Here is a 19,180-nt window from a genome sequence, read left to right on the forward strand (position 1 = left end):
TGACTTTTGTTTGCAATGCAGCACAGAAAACAGTTCAGAAAACAATGGAGTAGACCATAAAAATACATAGCACATCCAAAACCTGCACATTCCTTTTCAGAGACCAATTGCATTTCAAAAACCTCACCATTAATTATTCTGATGCCAACAGGCTGTTAATAGCCACTGTTAATAGGTTATAGCCTTGTAATGTGCTACTAAGTTATCTGATTACAAACACTTCATTTCTAAGCTCCTTCCATCTGAGGATCATAAAGCAGTTTAAAATCTTTAATGGAGCCTCACAGTGCTCCTATGAGGACAGTATCCAGTATCAGCAGACATACACATGCACATTAAGAGAGATGCTTACAATCGTGGATTCCCTGTGCTAGTACCTCAACTGAGACAGGAAAGGAATAGATTTGTAATTCATATTAAGCTGTATTGTGGTTCTAGCAAGAGCTGATTCTTTCTGATGACTTATCAACAAGAATCAAGCAATTAGGCTTCAGTATTATGTTCACAGGCATGCTCCAGTGTCCACTGGAACTGAGGTAATGCACACCCTCCTAGCTATCATCTCAAACAGGAGACCTGGTCTGTCTGACCTATAGTTCTTTATTGAAATTTAAAAGGATCTGAGTTCATCCTAGTCCATATGCAAAACTCCTTTCATGAGCTGGCATTTTTTCGGGCTCAAAGTCCTACAGTTTGATGCCATACCTTACTTTGAAGGCTGCACCCTCATCCTCCCAACACTGGACCCACCCACTGAGATTTCTATACTGCCTATACACCCATGGCAATAAATGTAAGACTTGTTATTTTTCCACAGAAAGTTTTTCATAGCTGATACCATGACAGTGGAAAAGTAAAATAATCTCCTACTAACACAGCTTCTCAGCTGAAACCTCAAATATTAACAAGTTTCTCATAGTATGAATGCCTTGTCACCAACTGTCCTTTCTCCTGCTGGTGAAGTTTGCCCCCTGAAATATGAGAGGAAAAAAGGCAGATTTTATTGCCAAAGTGAACTGAAGCTGACATGCCCTCTATCCTACTGCAGCTCATCAGTTGGATTTCTCCAGATCTCCCTCTCCCAAACCCAGAAGTGGAGTGCAGTAATTCATGCAAGATAATCGGAGGCAGATTACTCACCAGTTCCCCAACCAGTCCCCAGCAGTACAACTGTCCAGGATTACAGTCCCACCAAGCATAACTCTTCAAATTAAAAGGGAGCAGAAAAGTGTGCGTTTCCTGAGATCAGGCTAAAAGCATAACTGAGGGTAGGTACATGTATGCAAGGACTATGTTTCATAGCTTCACAATTTCTAATAATAAAAACCAGGTCGAGAACGTCATAAATTAAGGAACAGAATTAAAAGTCTTAACTATTCGTTAGCTGCTCTTAAAACTGCCATATGGTTTATTTCAAGGGAACAATTAAAAAGTCACAGTCCTGGATAACGGATGGTTAAGATCACTTTTAAATTATTTTCTCTGAATAGACAGAGATGCTGAAGACCAACACTTCTAAAAATTGAAGATGATAGCTAATTCTGTCTGTACCAACATACTTTTTTTCTAAGTCTTCACAGCAATTTCAGCCAAGCCATTGTGCAAGAGTGATGACCTCTCTTTCTCCAGGAGTGCAAAACTTTCAAGAGTTCAACATTTTTCAAGGACAAAATACTCACTGTAAGGAAAACTAGGGGTTTTTTTTTGGGGGGGGGGGTCCTCCTCTTCCACACTTAGTAAATAGCAAGGTATTTCATGCTGCAGAACTGTGAAAACAGAGTTGGCAGTGGTTTTTAATGATAGTAATCAAAAGTATAATGTAAATTGTTTCTTCAGAGAAAAATACCATGACTAAAAGCATCCAACAAAGGGAAAACTTGCTTGGTTTCTGAAAAGGTTACAGCAGCTTTTGCATCCCTTACACAAAGGCACCTATCAACACATTTTAGGAATTATTATTATTATTCAAAACTTACATTGCAACACTGCTTTGGAGTCATACTAAGCTCAGAGCTCATTCATATTTTGCCAGGGACAAAAGAAACAATACAAGGCCTGAAAACTTCAGTTTAAGAATGACACATGACTTCAAGCCCAAGCCAAGTTCTGACCCTATACATTAATGAAGCACTCAAGAAAAGATAATGAGTCAGAAGGAAAACTTCATACACCAAATTTTGCAAACACTCATTTTTCCACCTAATTTTCCTCAATCTTCTGGAATACTTTCCCTCACTGTTCAGCCTCTAAATAATTTACGACTAAGCCTCCACTTCTTCAATCCTCCAAATTCCCTTTCCAGACTGGAGAAAGAAAAAGCTTTCAATCTGCCTTTTAACAAAGTTGTTGGGTGAACAACAGAACTGAAAGCTCATTTCCTACGAATCTCTGTCACACATCACTGAACCTCTGCTTTCCACACTAATCCCAGCTTCCTGCACAGCCAGTTTTCCTTTGATGCCAAGGTTCTAACAGTATATTGAGCTCTATGCAGAGCTCTTCCCATAAATTGTTTTCACCTCTTTCAGTGCCTGGGCAAGAGCTAGCATATATTGCAGCTAATCCCAAAACACACATATGATTGATTAGCTGTTAGAAGACATAACCAGAAAAAATTATTATTTGTCTTGCCCTGAAACCCTTCTGTTAGTGGAGAAATCAACCTTGGTCTCTTCTCTAGGAAGCTACAGAAGTTTAATATATGAGTAATTATTTATAGTTTCTTACTTCTCTGCCTCACTTGACCAGAACTGGACAAGAGACTCCAAACTTATTTGGGAAAGATAGACACGAAAAGCCATTGCATGGGACTTAACTACTCTAGGAACTGAAAGAATTTACTTCAAACATCATTTCCCACCAATGAAGTTCACATCTAAATGTTGATTGAGTCTTTATATACATATCCATATCCTTGGACATTAAATAAGTACTTTCCAGTAACATTACATGCAACAAAACTTGTGTAAATTAATATTCTTAGAATTTCTTTAACCTGCTTATTATCAACCCAGAAGCATCTTTGTTTTGAAGGCTATAGTTCTATTCTAACAGGTGTTCTTCATCAGTTCCCAAAATCTTATAAACTGCCAAAATATCAATGCAATGGGAGACAGTTATCTGTTTAATGCAGTTATATGAACGAGGGTAAAAAGAGAATCATAGAATGGTTTTGTTTGCAAAGGCCCTTTAAGGATCATCTGGTTCCAAGCCCTCTGCTGTGGGCAGGGACACTTTTCACCAGACCAGATTGCTCGAAGCCCCATCCAACCTGGCCTCAAACACTTCCATGCATCTTTCAAATAAACAGACATTCAGGGAAATGGTACCCATACATACAGCAAGTGTTGCTTTCTAATTGTTATTTACAGCATGCAAATTACCATGCCAGTTAGATGACTGATCCAGCTGATTTTCCAGCAACCATAGCTGCTACTACAAATTTCGAAAGAAATAATAATTTCATTCATTAAAGCCTTCTTTCACCTTGTTTAAGCCTTGGAGCTTTAAGCATTTTAAAATGGCAGCAAGCTTTTTCATCTGAAAAAATTTCTTTCACTTTACCATAACAGGACCCCTTCTTTATATGATTCCTTTAGACATGCTCCTACTCTACTAAAAGCAGATTTCTTACAAATACATTTAGGATATCTCAAAAAAGACAAGGAAGAATTTTGGACTGAAAATCTTTTTCTAGTTCAATCTTTTTGTTTTTCCCTACCTAAAAGGAAGTTAAGTTGCACTTAGTGGTTTTTAATGCTTTTTTAAAAATTTGTTTTTAGTGAGATAGTTCATTATCTCTCTACAAAGTTTTCTAACTTGTCTTAGTTTTTGCATGGGGAGTTCAATAACTGGGCCGGAAACCTCTTGAGCAAAGGAATTTCTGGCATCTTGGTTGAAGCTGGCACCAACCCATTTTCCTTTGTTCTCATTAAAGGAACCATAATATGCTAAGTTAAATAATAATAATAAAAGCAAGCCAGCCCAAAACAAAACACCCAAAGTAAAAGCAGAATACGAAAAGAATGTATTTTGAGTGGATTACTGTAAGAAAGGATTTCCCTAATTTAACTGATTTTTTTTTTAAATAAAAAAGCACTATTTATTGCTGCAAAAATATGTAAACTGATCTTTCCAAGTTACTTGAACATCTTCCCTGAGTAACTTTCCTTCATGTACAGACCTTCAGTTTGAAATGTCAGGAAAGAAACAGCTAGCTATCCAGGCAGAAAATTCTACAAGCTGTAGCTATCACAAATATTCAAATGCAATCAGTAACCTAAAAAACAGTCTGACTCCCAAATACGAACAACTTTGACTTAGGGCAAAGAGTCCAACAAATTCAATCTATTTAGGTAGAAGTAAAAGAAACCATACCAGCTCTCCAGATCACAGCACGCCAGAGAAACAATGCAGCTTAAGACCTCCAAAATATCTCTGTAAACAAGTTTTTAATTCATACCATGTTTACCACATAGTACAATATTTTAAGTCATACAAAGTAAGTCATATCTTCCTGAATGGAAATAAAGAGCTTGGTTTTTTTTCCTTCCCTCCCTTTCTTTAACCAATAATGGTCACTACATCAAGGCTGGTATCTGCATCTTAGAACCAAGACCATTTGCCTTTCTCTACTGTAACCTCCCGTATATCTAAGTCACAGCATAGAGTCATCAAAATTTCTATTTTTTCCACACAAACAAAAAGACATCCAAAAATCATTTATGTAATATAAAAGCAGTAGTGGTTTTCTTTCCCTCCTTCATCTCCTTGAAAGGAAGATTCAACCATTCAACCATTGTGAGTGTACACACAAAAAAACACCAAACAATTGATGATTTTTTTTTTTTTGAGAGATTGAAACAGAGAAAAAAAAGTAAGCATCTTAAATTTGATGCAAAAAGGGGAAAATGTTTAGGACTGTAATTCATACACATTTGTGACACCACTTGACTTGTGCTAGCAGTCCAAAGACTAAATCCCCATAGCAAATCAAAATTAGTGGCTCTAATTTGGCGTAGGTACAACAGAAATTAATCTAAACCGTATTTTTACATTAAGAATATAGACAAAATGCTAATTTAGACAGGACTCAAAATTATTAAAAGCCCTTATAGAATTGTATTAGGTTGGATAAGACCTTCAAGATCATCAAGTGCAACCATCAACACAGCACTGCCACTTCTACCACTACACCTTAGATGATTTTGTTTGCTATTCTGCAATTTAGTTATATGACTGCCATGGTAGGTGTCATCCAAAAGTTGTCATCTAAATAGTAATGAAATCCTGAAAAGAGAGCAATGTTTAGCCATCCATATAATATAAATGATACATCAGGGGGCAGCTCCTGAGGAAGCTGGCAGCTTTGGGAGAGAGAGAGAGAAAAGGAACAGCCACTAATCAAACAGACTAAAAACCCCTGAGTTCTTGGTCAAGGAACTCCAGATGTCAACAGAGTGTCCAGCAGATAGTTTTCCCTGGAATTCCTGGAAAGGGACTAGAGGACAGGAGTAGGTGGAGGAGTGGGTGGTAGCGTCCGGAATACAGAGGCTTCAGGATTTTAGGAATTTGATCAGTATGCAAATACTCTCTCCTTCAAAGTACAGAAAGTTGTGTAAGACAGCAGCAAATCAACATATCCTCCATTCCTGTAGCAATCAGAATTACTACTAATTGGAATAACTATAGCAATAGAGATACGAGATAGCAATCAAAGTATCAAGGATATGTGGCACTATGGCTATTTTACAGCACCATATTTATAAATCAAGCAATCTGGAATGGGAAATATATTTTCTCTGGTTTTGTGAAGACAAGTGTGAAGTAGTCTCCTCATCAGATGAGGCTGCAAATTCAGAAGCAGGCTCTGTGCACTTCCTACGCAGGACAAATGCAGATCTTGGGGGATGGGGAGAGCCCAAACAAACTGGCCTGTTCTCACCACAAGACATCTGGAAGAGAGCACTATTAAATCCTCAGATAAGAAGTGCCAAAGCATTTACACTTAGAATGTACACTGTCCAAAATATTTTCCTCTCTCAATATTCAGCAGTGATGTAGACTAAACACATTGTGATAATAAGCGGGAACTTCACTTCCAAAGTTGACCTTTTCTGAGTGACTTCCTTTTTTCCCTCAACGGTAGGTCATCTGGCTTCTGTTTCTTTCCACATATTAAGGAAATACTTGCAAAACAGCAGTACACTTAGTTGAGGTGTATGAAAACCCTCTACTTGTTCATGATTTGAAAGGAAAGAAAAAAGATAGAATCACTGAGGACATGAAATGTGGAGTCTTAAAAATCATAAGTGAGAATTGAAAACCTTTTCAAGTCTAACTTGCAGAAGTGAATGACTATTTAAAAAATATTTTTGCTTAGAATACTCAGTCTTTGCTTAGAGTCTCCCTGTAGGTAATACTTATAATTTTAAGTACAAAAACTTCAAAACATTTAAGTATCACTCTGAACTGGTAAAATACAGAAGACAATGAAACTTTGGTTGTTTTAAAGTGCTTGTGTATAAATTCTGCATATTGTTCAGAAGTGCTGCATTGTAAGGGTACAAGTCAGCTTTCATAACTCTATTGGCTTACAAGTCACAGTTAAAACACAGTTGTCTCTACAGAACCAGATTTTGTTCCTGTCTCATTCATTTCTACCCACTCAATTGCACAACAAAGGGTAGTTCTTTTCTCTGTGCCTCAGGGCCCCCTTAAACACATAGGTAGACTTGCCTTCAAAAACCAACTTGTCCTGCCCATCACTCCACTGTATGGACTAAGAGCATTTGTATGGTATGAAGGGGATGAAAATATTCCTTAATCCTTGGCTGGACCAGTTTCCATTTGATTTTACACTAAATGTCTCACATTCTTAAATATCCTATCAAATCTCTAAGGATATAAAAGAAGAAAGACCTCTCCTACTCACATGCCAGTATCAGAGCAAGCCTGAGTTATCACTGGGTCTGAAGCATAGTCTGACACTCTAAGAGAACTGCAACATCCTGTAACAGACATGTCTGGCACGGCCAACACAGACATCCCACATCTGTGGTGACTTGTTAGGATCCTGGGTAGAGGACTTAAATGTTTGGGGATGTTTCTTTAATGGGCTACTTATTCTGCAGAGAACAATCAGCAATATAAAACCAGCTATGCCTTTATGTAAATCTTGAATGTAATTCAAGAAATCATTTGCCATTAATTTCACAGCATTTGGGTTGATATGCAAATTTAGGTACCTCAAATCTGAGTTAATAATCTAAATTAGGATTTGGATACTAATTTGAAAATCACAGTATGTATCTCCTGATGAAAAACAACCTCTGCTGAGGTCAGTACTGCCAGTAAATAATAAAACAAAAAGCTAATGGCACTCATGGCAAGTCTCAGTCTCTTCTGTAATAATGAATGTCCTTAAAACACCAAACAAATGCTCTGTTACACAAGCTTATAGCTAACTGTTTACTTTAAATTTGGTAAGAACAATGCCTTATCCTACAGGAACAGAAGCGATGCTAGGGACCTTTGTGGAATTTCAAACATTCAAAAGAACACTGCAGTAGTTCTCAATGCCTATCACTCTCACCAACCAAACCAGACTACTTCAGGATATACCACTGCAGCCTTTTTATACACCTTAAGATTGATGCTATTGTGCCATTATAGCAGTGATATTTACATGTGCCCCTGACATCAGCAGGCTGCTGAAAACAAAGACCAGCCTGTAAACTGGCTTCTTGATTTCACTTAGTTTTCACACAGCAAAACTAAGCCAGGGGAGGGGGGAGCTATTCTGCTGTATAAGTGAACACAGAGGTAAGTTTTAATGAAGACTGGGCCACGTTCAGATACACATTCAAAGATTAAAGGCAATGATCATAAATTCTTACTGAATATTAGGAAATTTTCTTCACTGTGAGGGCAATTAATATTGCAATAGCCTGTCCAAAAAAGCTCTAGAATAAACCTGAGAAGTCTGATACAACTTAGAAGTTAAATCTAACCTTCAAATCTGCCCCTCACTTTGAGCATGGTATTGGACAACATGACTTTCAGAGTCTGTAATTCCTGTTTCCAGGCTAGGCCAATTTAGCAACTATTTTCTTTTAAATGTAGCGTCACACAAATCCATTGAATGAAGACATTGAACAATACTGCTGAAATGTCAAAGAAAAATAAGATACTATTACCAAATGTTAAACCATTTTGTGATGCTTAGTGGTTCCAATCTCACCCTGGCATTACTGCAATTTTGGAGGGTGTCATTAAAAACACTTGCCTCAGAATCTGTACATTAAACTATCAATCCAGGGAAAAGTCTATTCAGCAGGTCTAATCAATGACACTTTCTAAATTACAGAAATGATCTTGTTTTCATACCTTTCTTACAATATGAATCACTTCCAAATGCACAAATTGTCAAGATAGCTGAAGACTTTTCTCTCCCATTACTACAAAACAGCAGGTGGGGAATAGCCAGCTGAGGTACTTCAAACAGCAGTAGCAGCTTGGCTTACCTTCCTACTAAATGTGAGTATGAACTTGGCACGCTTTTTGTCTGAACAGCTACTGTCAAACAGACCTCTCCATGTGTCAGTTAAGAAAAGTAAAACATTTACATTTATCTTATAAAAACGAGTAGCTTTTCATTACCCAGTCCTTTTCACTCAGATTTCATGCATACATTTTTCTGGTTGTGACAGCAGGTGACAATTTATTAGCACAGGCAGAGTTGCTAATTAATGCTGCTAGAGCTGGGAGCAGAACCTCTATTTAAGGACTTCAGCAGAATTCTTTTTCCTGCCCCTGTCCCCGCTCCATGCTCATCAATATAAATTTGACTGTTTTGGAAAGATGTTTCTGGATCACATTTGCTTCTTAATCTTTGCTCCAGCAGTAACAAAGCAAAAGCTCTATTACAACTGATAAGGGCACAATAGGCTGCTGTCATGTGAAATATAAGCATTTTGTGGGGGAAATAATATTTACTCCCTAAGCATGCCAGTTCAGGTCAATCTCTTTGTAATGGATGAAAATATGAGAGAATACCTCTAACAAAATGTTCACCTGTAATTAAGCATAATGACATCTTTCTCCATTAGCAGGGAAGGAAGGAAACTGGTTTCTTACCAAACATATTAACCACATAACAAAATGTGACCAGGTGAAACACACAGTTATATCCCATGCCAGAGAGCTAAGAAGTGAAAAGGTTACAGAATACATAAAGACTGAGAAGTAACAATTTATCAAGGAATCATTGGCCCTCAGCCAGAGCAGGAGCATGGTCTGAGATGGCCATGATAAACTCCAGCAGTCCAAGCAGGCTCAGTTTTTAGCATAAATCAGTTCACTGCTGCACAACTATGACACCTTTGTGACACATGCACTGCATATAAATTGCAGATCTTTCCCAGGACTGAGATGACTCTGCCCATTCCATTTCTCACTTATACTAAGGATCTTGAATGGGTAACTTCCTCATAGCTTAAATTAAAATAAATTATATCCATGTTGTAAATGATCAGTTGAAGATTTCTGAAGATCTTGTATACAATATAACCAGGTACAGTAATTTCACGAATACAAGCCGCACCAATTTGACCAAAATTTTGGTGGAAACCCGGAAGTGCGGCTAATATTCCGGGGCGGCTAATCTATTAACAAAATTCTAAAAGCTGCCAACACGGAAGTGAGAGCCCGCGGCAGCCCCAAGCCAAGCTGGAGCCCGGCCGGCCCCGGCTGAGGTGGGAAAGCCTGGCAGAGGCGGGGCCAGCAGTGTGGGGGCGGGCGGCAGAGCCTGAGCCAGCATGGCGGGGGAGCCCGGGAGAACTGGGGCTAGCAGTGCAGGGGAGCATGGCAGAAGCAGGAAGGCCGGCGGGTGGGGCTGCCTGGCAGCGGGGGAAGCCCAGCAGAATCGGGGCCAGCAGCGTGGGGGAGCCCGGCGGTGCGGGGGCCTGCAGTGCCGGCCAGGGCGAGGAAACGCGGCGGCGGTGCAGATGGGAGGGGGCGGCCGGCGAGCCCGGCGGCGGCAGCCCGCCGGCAGGGCTAGGGAACGCGGCGCGGCGCGGCCGGCGAGCCGGGCGGCGGCGGCGGCAGCCCGCCGGCAGGGCTAGGGAACGCGGCGCGGCCGGCGAGCCGGGCGGCGGCAGCCCGCCGGCAGGGCTAGGGAACGCGGCGCGGCCGGCGAGCCGGGCGGCGGCAGCCCGCCGGCAGGGCTAGGGAACGCAGCAGCGGGGCGGTGCTGACGGGAGAGGGGGGCCAGCGAGCCCGGCGGCGGCGGCAGTGGCTGGCCCGCCGGCAGGGCGACTACGTAAACAGCGCAGCGGCGAGGCGGCCGGTATGCCTGCCAGCGCCGGCAGTGGCTGGTCCGCCGGCAGGACGACTACGTAAACAGCGCAGCGGCGAGGCGGCCGGTATGCCTGCCAGCGCCGGCAGTGGCTGGTCCGCCGGCAGGACGACTACGTAAACAGCGCAGCGGCGAGGCGGCCGGTATGCCTGCCAGCGCCGGCAGTGGCTGGTCCGCCGGCGGGGCGACTACGTAAACAGCGCAGCGGCGAGGCGGCCGGTATGCCTGCCAGCGCCGGCAGTGGCTGGTCCGCCGGCGGGGTGACTACGTAAACAGCGCAGCGGCGAGGCGGCCGGTATGCCTGCCAGCGCCGGCAGTGGCTGGTCCGCCGGCAGGACGACTACGTAAACAGCGCAGCGGCGAGGCGGCCGGTATGCCTGCCAGCGCCGGCAGTGGCTCGTCCGCCGGCAGGGCGACTACGTAAACAGCGCAGCGGCGAGGCGGCCGGTATGCCTGCCAGCGCCGGCAGTGGCTGGTCCGCCGGCGGGGCGACTACGTAAACGTAGCGGCGAGGCGGTGCTGACGGGAGAGGGGGGCCAGCGAGCCCGGCGGCGGCGGCAGCACCACCCGGCCAGCCCCGCCGAGCCGTGGCGCTGAGCTGGGCCACCCGGCCCCGTCGGCAACCATGAGCGGGCCGAGCCTTCCTGGCCCCGCCCCGAGCCAGTAAAGCCCGCTATGCCGCGATCCTGTTACTAATTGGCCAATTTGTGAAAGCTGCGCACGGATTCTCGCGAGGAACGAAAGTGCGGCTAATATTCGGGGTGCGGCTTATCTATTGACAAAGACAGCAACATTGTCGAGGCACCGGAAGTGCGGCTTATAATCCGTGCGGCTTGTATTCGTGAAACTACTGTAATTCCTTCCCATAAAGGTGACAGGTATCAGAAGACAGCACTGCTCAGGTATCACCTCCAGTTCAATTAAAAATCTTAAAATGCTGTAACTTTAGTATGGTGTCCAAAAACCAGACAGAAGCAGAAAAAAGGCTCACAATATTGCAGCAGGGTTCATTGTTGTTGCTGGGTTCATTTGCATTTTTTTGTTTGTGTGTTTGCTTAATACTAGAAGGCAAAAATGGGGAGTTCTTATCCCTGAGTCAAACTGGGGAAATAATCTGTTTCATAAAGTGCCACAAATCATCCAAGGATGCTGGGTATTCAATTTTGCAGCTATACTTTAGCAAAGGAAATCTCACATAAAACCAGGGCTAGGTAAGAACTATTACATCCATTAAAAGTCTCTAGAAGTATTTTTTAATTTCTGTTCCTTCATTGTCCAGTAAAGATTAATGCAGATTAATACCAAGAAATTTCCAGGGCTTTCCTAGGAGGTCAACACTGGCAGACTGCTCAGGAGCTCCGGTGCAAGTTCACTCCCCTGCTGAAACTGTATCTCCTGAACACTTCCTCAACAATCTCAGGGCAGAGCTACCCAGTCCAGGCTGCCTAATGAAAGGCAATTAAATTACAATGGCCAACTTGAAAATCAATTAGAAGCAGTCAAAGAAAAAACATTCCATCTGCATAGCTGTAGAGGTAGTAAATGACAGCTGGAAAGGGCAGGAAGCATCTTCAGTGGTGCAACTATTTCTGTAGAGAACATCTGACTCTACATTCCAACTTAGAATCTACCTTCCACTAAGAAGCTCCAATTTTATTTCAAACCAACTAGGAGGACAACAGTAGACATGGCTACACCAAATCACAGAATCACTGCAGACGGATGGGATCTCTGAGGGCATCAACCCCATCCCTTTCTTCAAAGCATGGTTAACTAGAGCAGGCTGAAGTAGGATTAGGTAGCTGAGTTTTTAAAGGGCTATGAAGGCACAACTTTTCTGGGTAACCTCTTCCAAAGATCTGACCACATCTAACAGTTAAAAAAGAAAATTCTTTTCCCTTGTGTTTGAGTGGAGTTTCCTGTGTTTCAGTTTATGCCAATGGCTTCTTGCCTCCCCAACCAGGCACCACTGTAAAGAATTTGGCTCAGTCTTCCCTAGTCTCCTCATCAGGCATCATATACACATGGATAATAATATCCTCAACAATATCCTGCTCCAAGTTTTCTTATTTCAAGGCTAAACAGTCACAGCTTTCTCTGCTCCTCTGTCAGATGTTCCAGGATTCCTGTCTGTGCTCTTCCAAAAACCCAGTCCAGTATGTTGATGTCCAGCTAATCCCCACTGCAAGTAATACAAAGAAGTAATTTCAGATTTTTTCTCCCATCTCTTACAACAAGAGGTAAGCTCTGTCACAGCAGACAATTTTGTAAGCTGAAAATCTGATACTGTGAGTAGAAAAAGATTCAAGCCATTGATTTAAATTTCAGAGCAATACCCACAACTGTATTGTGCTGGCATTATGCTACAAGTTGCATAAAACAGCGACTTCAACTCCTTGTTGCATAAAATTGCACCTTCAGACTTCAATCAAAATATTATTAAGAATGATACTCCTACAGCAGAATCTGTATGCCAAGGTTTCAGATGCCACCTGAACATAAATTTATTAGTTTAGAAAATACCGCCTACCACTAATCTCATATTCTTTAATAACCAGAGTTTTCAAGAAGAGAGATAATGTTTTAAGCCACTTGAAAAGCTCCAATTAAAAATCAGATCAACTATAAAGCAATTCTAGTTTCCACCTGCACTTAAAATAAGACACCTAACAAACAAAAGGCTATGAAAAATCCAATACAACATCCTTCATATTACTCACTATAATAATGTATTTCATTAAACTACTATATATATAAAGAAACAATTCAGGAGGGCAGAAATCTAACTCCTACTTTTTATTTCTGCACTGATTTTTCTGGAACTGTCTGAAAGTTTCTACTTCAACAACTTCTGTATCTCTTGGTATCACAGTTAGTTGCTCAGTCTGAATAGATAGAAATAACAATTACTTTGAGAAGTTTGGCTCATGTCCATGATGGAAAGAATGTGCATGTTCAGCACTAGAATTTTGCTGACCTCAACTTGCCTACCTCAGAAATGGTCTCTCACTGTCACAGATGCAGTGCACCTCCAGTTGCCAGCTTATCTAGGAGGCAAAGTAGACCTTCACCCCAAGTCACATCCCAGCCTTTCTGCAACAAGTGCAGTGCAGATCAACAAGAAATTCTCATGAGAAGACATCCAATTAGGCTTAGGAAAAAAAAAGTTCTGTGATCTAGATTTTCCAAAGACCACCTTTTTGCTTGCTCCAAATGACAGGAAAAGAAAAAAATTAGTTATGGTATCAAAATTGAATTACCATTGCATTAACTAATTAAAAAAAGAATACAGAACAACCATCACTGAAGTACTTCTATGACAAGGCTCTGTTCTTCCTATCTGAACAAAAATCCAGGGAAAAAGTCCAACCAGTGCTGGATTTCGGTTTAAAATCATATGAAAAAGTCTTTGCCTCACAGAAATTAGTAATTTTCTTCTCTGATCAAGCTGCTTTCCCTAAAGCTCTGTGTACCAGCATCATACATTCCTCAAAAGAACATTTTGTTTGTAATTTTTGATCGTTTATTAAAATGCATTCTAAAGAAATAAGGCTCAAAGAGGACCAATCTGCCATATGTACACCAAAAGAAAGGCCTGGTTCTTTCATATTTCACATTATTTTCATGAAGAGCAGCTGTATAAAAATTTCATGTACATACTCAACACATCAGTGCCAAGCTTCCAGAATGATTACCCCTTCTGCAACAATTTCTGATCAATGTTTTGAAATGGCAATGCATATTTCTATGCTTTTAAGGCAAATCCACATCCTGCCTCTTGTTTTTTCAGCTACCATCCACTACTACATATATAGATCAGAATATTTAAGGAACCAAAAGGGTGAGCACCAAGCAAACCACCAATGCTCCCAAACACTCTATGGAGAGTGCTTCACAACATTTACTATCCGTAAGGCCCTTTTTAAGTAAACGCATGACTCACTGTTTGTTTTCTTCACCAGGAGGTGGAGTCTTGCCATGCCCCTCCATTACAAAATCCTCATGTTCCATCTGCAAAGGCAAGCATTGCAGGTCAGAAATTGGTGGAGCAAAATGCACATCACCTAATGTGGCCCTTTTCATACGCAACAACTCAAAGCAGCCACTTTATCACAGTGGCTGGTCCAGAACAGATCATGTAGTTTCTTAGCAACATATGTACATCTCCAACCCCATTGCTATGGTATCATTTCATAGCACAAATTTCAGAAAAATCTTGCAAGGGAAAAAGAATGGTTTAATGACTATAGCAGAATACTATCACTCAAGGTACATATGTTTTAAGTTCTGCTCTGTTAAGGGCTTCCCTTGTCATTCTAAGTATTATTTCTACTTCTTCCCTACATATAAAGCAGGAATTTAAAAAAGGTTTACCAACGTCTCTGGAAAAAAAATTAAAATTTTAGAAGAAACTTACTAAGCACAGAAAGAAATTGCTGCAAAAGCAGAGTACTTCTTGTGAAAAAGAACTTTTCTTTGAAAAAATATTTTCACCGCATACACAGCTTAGTTAGCAGGGTAAAAAAGAGGCCTAAGGAAACCTCAAATAGATGCTGTTCCAATGACAACATAAGGTAGGCATTTCCTTTGGCTCTCTTGTTAGAAGATTCCAAGGGCAGTAAGGAAGTTTTATGCTTAATTGTTTGCTTTTAAAATATCAGTTTTAACATAGATTTTCAGTAATTTCTCTGGAGAGAAAGAAGAATTACATTATATTTGCTCATTCATTAATTATGTGCTCTTCATTAAATCACTTAATTCAGCCAGAAGTTCTTGCACAGGTAGCAAAACATTCTTCTCTTTATATAAAATTTCAACACACGCAATTAGTATTTTATATAAACATCCAGATACAGTTAGCAATGCTCTACTTCACGTGAAGTCAGCAAACAGGTCACACTGCAATACTCAATAAGCCACACAACAAAGAACTGAATCATAATCACACACAAATTCATGCCACTACATTAAACTGGAAAGAGGAGAAAAGCACTATTCAGTCAATTAAGATAACATAGCTTAGTCAGTCTTTGAAGGGGCAAAACCCCCCTAAACCAAACCAAAATCCATCACCCACTTCCCCTTGTGCCCCTGCCCTCCCCCCAAAAGAGTCAAATTTACTCATTTGTGCATTAATGCTCTTGTCAGGTCAAAAATACTTTCAAAAACCCCGAAATCTGCGAATTGACATCAAACAAGCATACAAGAAATTATGTTATTTTATTGTCCAGGCACAGCCCTAAGCAAAATCATGAACTCAAAAAGTGGTGAACTGTAAGGTGCTAAATGACATCCATAAGACAGTCTATAAAATATGCAAATTCCCATTTGTAAACATGTACCCCCATGTCTCCCAGTCCAAACAGTATTTTCAAACATTGCTTTTACATGAAAACAAGAAAATTTCTATTTACTGTTATTTAATATCTTGGACTTTTATCCATGTATTCCCACCACATCAGTCACACAAATCTATTTGTGCTTCAGTCCATACCTGCTTCACAAGAGCTCTAACAGCTGGACTCACACTTGTCTAGTTAAAGAGAAAGATACCCATTCCACTTAATTCTGTTATTGAAAATGTTGAAACACCAAGTGTGTCAATGGGTAAAATAGCTACAGATTTGTGGCTGCATTGCAAAACAGCATGGTTCTGTACCTTAGAGTAAATGTTGAAGAATTACTCTTACACAGGAAGTATTTTAGCCTGTTGCTGGTATGAGACAAGTACAATTCAGGGAAATGGTAAGCAAGGGAACAGTTTGTGGCCCAGTAGTAGGAAGATGAAATGCAGCCTTTGGGAGTAAAGAAGCACTACATACAGCATATACAGTGCTAAACCAACAAGATTCCCATATGAAACAGAAATTCTAATGAAGTTGTAGAAAAGAAGATTGTTGGTCCAGGCACAGTCTCTTGTAAAACAACTAGAGAATCCCATCTGCTTTAAGAAGTGTTAAATCAATTTGCTGTACTTCAGACAGTAGACAGAAGTACCTGAAATTACAAAAATCTGCATTATAAAAAACTGTAGAAGATGCAGTACAATGGCACAGACATTCACAAGAAGTTAAAAAAAAATGAATCACTAGGTGAGGGAGTACTCAGGAATACAGAAACTATTCAATATACAAAATAAAGATTAATTGGTAGGGTTTCATTGATAAATAAAGCCAATAACAAAATACATCAACACACTAAAAAAAAGTCACAGGAAGGTCAATGAATTGACTATTAGTCAACTAAAAAAAAGCCCTTATTTTAGAATGGATAAACAACTAGACTTGTAGAAAACACTTGGCTGATCAGGCTCAGAGGACAAAGTGCCTGGAGGATGCTATCAAGTGAAGTGCTGCAGGAGTCTGCTCTAGGACAAGTCCATTAAACATCTTTACCAATGACTTGCAGGGCCAGTAAGGTATATTTTAGGAATTTTATGATGAAGTTAACTGGGGTGAAAGAGGATCAATCAACAAGTCTACAGACAGGGCTGCCATTCAGATGGACCTAGACAGCCTGGAGGAATGATCCCTACAGGATTTGTATGAATTCACAGAACAAACACAAAACACTTGCACCTGAGAGGCCCTGGCAACAACATAGGCTGATGACTGGCTGGGGAGCAGTTCCATGGAAAAGGTCTTGGCATAAAGTAAGCTGATCCTGAGCCAGCAGTGTGCTTTGTCAGGAAAGGTCACCAGCATCCCAGGCTTTATTAAGAAGAGCCTTGCCAGTAGATGAAGGAACTGATTGCCACCTCTACTCAGTACTTATTATTTCAGACATAGTCTAATGCACCTCATTTTGGGCCCCCACAACACAGGAAGTACACCCAGAATGTTGACACAGCAGCCACCGAGATGCTCAAGGATCCAGAGCATTTGTCCTGTGAGTAAAGGCAGAGGGAGTTGGGCTGATTCAGCCTGGAGAAGACATGGATTTGGGGAGACCTTAACAGCAAGTGTTAGTACTACAAGGAGGTCAGTAAGTAGCCAGGCTCACCACAGGGGTACCCTGTGACAGGACCAGAAGCAGTGAGATTATGTTCAAACTAGGAAGTCCAGAATGCATACAAGGTAACTTATTTTCACCATGAGGACAGTCAAGGACTGGAAGAGATAGCCTAGAGTAGTTTTGCAGTCTCCTTGCTCCAAGGTTTTCATGGACTGACTAGGTAAAATCCCTCACAACCTGGTCTGACCTCATAGGTGACCCTACTTTGAGCAGGGGGTCAGACTAAAGACCTTGGAAGGCCCCTCTGCACCTGAATTTCCCAGCAATCCTATGAACTCAAGAACAGAGTGAGTTTAATATTTAGAAATAACAGACATGACAAAAACCCCCAATGAATTCCCAACCCAGCGAGAACCTGCACTTCAATCTAGAAAAGTCTAAGAAAAATATCTTCAAAAGTTGCATAATCAAGAAAAAAAACACCAAAATAAAACAACTACCAAGAAAAAAATAATTTATGCTGAAAAAAGAAATATTGAAAAGTCTGCAGCAGATCTATAGTACACCCTTTTTTATAATAGTGTCTATGAGTAGAGACAATGAATACTCAAACCCCCTCCACGACACTCCAAAAACGTGAGCACTCAGAGTAAAGAAGGGTATAGGCAGAAGGGAGATTGCAGATAAATAAAACCCAACATTTGGCCTGCAAATCTCCCTCAATGAAAGACAGCACAGCACTGAGGCATACACAAAAAAAAGCAGCATGACAGTATTGTAAAAAACATCACCCCTTTGCTATTACAATATAAATAAAATCCAACTCACTCTCAAAAGAACACCTGTAAGAGGATACACAGAGAAAACTTACTACTAAGCAAAGAAATTAGTTCTCGAACAAGCAAATTGCAACACTGAATTTCACAAGTTTTTGCAGGTTTTATGGTTTATGTATCTATCGTTACAAAGATTTATCTGTGTATTAGAGGATTAGAAACAATAGCAGTATAAGCTTTTCTGTTTCTGGCAATGACATTGCTTTGTAAAAGTGAAAGGAGAAGTTATATATAAGATCATTCAACAGGCCTGATCCAGTGCAGTAATTTATGTCTTCCTCTTTTTGCAGAGCCTTGACTCTAACTTTCGTTTGCTTGCATGCCTGCATATGTTAAACAATTTCATGATCAATGATCTGTATTTTTCACTTGGAATTCTGCAGGTTTTAAAATTTGTGCTAGAAAGTGATACACAGTTTATTTAACAGTTTAAAACTTCTAGAAAAAACTCATAAAGTAATATCCATTTCCATCTTTCTGCAACATTTAAAAGTCACTTTATTGGGTCATTCATCTTAATTCAAAGAGATATATCTGACAATGAGCCTTCTGAAAACAATTAATAAGCAAGTAAAATACCAATAAATCCCAAAAGCATTGCTTACCTATTCATAAAGTTTGTTCTTAGGCCCAGCTACCTATTAATTAATTTTAAGATGAAAAAATACTTCAAAATTAAAATATTTAGGTCTTATTTTTCCAATGACAGTAATGACATCATACTGCAGAAAGAACAAGAAATGTGGTATTTTAATTCTTTGATTAAGTGATTGAGGATGAACTGAAGAGAGAAACAGCACATAAGAGCCACAGTTAGATGAAAATACTCTTCTTTTTCTCCTCCACCCACAGTCCTCATACAATTCCTATGCACATTTCTTTCCCACAAGTCTCTCAGTTTCCCTTCATTCTGTCATCACCCTATCCTGTTCAGCAGTCTTTGAGTCTTTTTTTAAAGAGCCCGGAGTCCTCACTAAATTTCAGCCATCCACAGCATCCAGCAGCCTCCCTGCAGCATTCCTAAGCCTTGAGC

At 40.6% G+C, this 19,180-nt stretch overlaps 1 protein-coding gene across 4 annotated transcripts in view; it reads right to left on the reverse strand.

Annotated features, from left to right (window-relative positions):
- Positions 1-19,180, reverse strand: part of TNRC6B (trinucleotide repeat containing adaptor 6B) — a 128,550-nt gene that overhangs the window by 76,239 nt on the left and 33,131 nt on the right. For all 4 annotated transcript variants that reach the window (XM_033058365.2, XM_033058363.1, XM_033058364.2 and 1 more), the window contains exon 4: positions 14,301-14,368. In XM_033058365.2, coding sequence (XP_032914256.1) covers positions 14,301-14,368 — 68 coding nt within the window. The remainder of the gene's footprint in view (positions 1-14,300; positions 14,369-19,180) is intronic.

Source organism: Catharus ustulatus, chromosome 4, assembly GCF_009819885.2.
Source record: "Catharus ustulatus isolate bCatUst1 chromosome 4, bCatUst1.pri.v2, whole genome shotgun sequence".
NCBI classification, from domain to species: domain Eukaryota; kingdom Metazoa; phylum Chordata; class Aves; order Passeriformes; family Turdidae; genus Catharus; species Catharus ustulatus.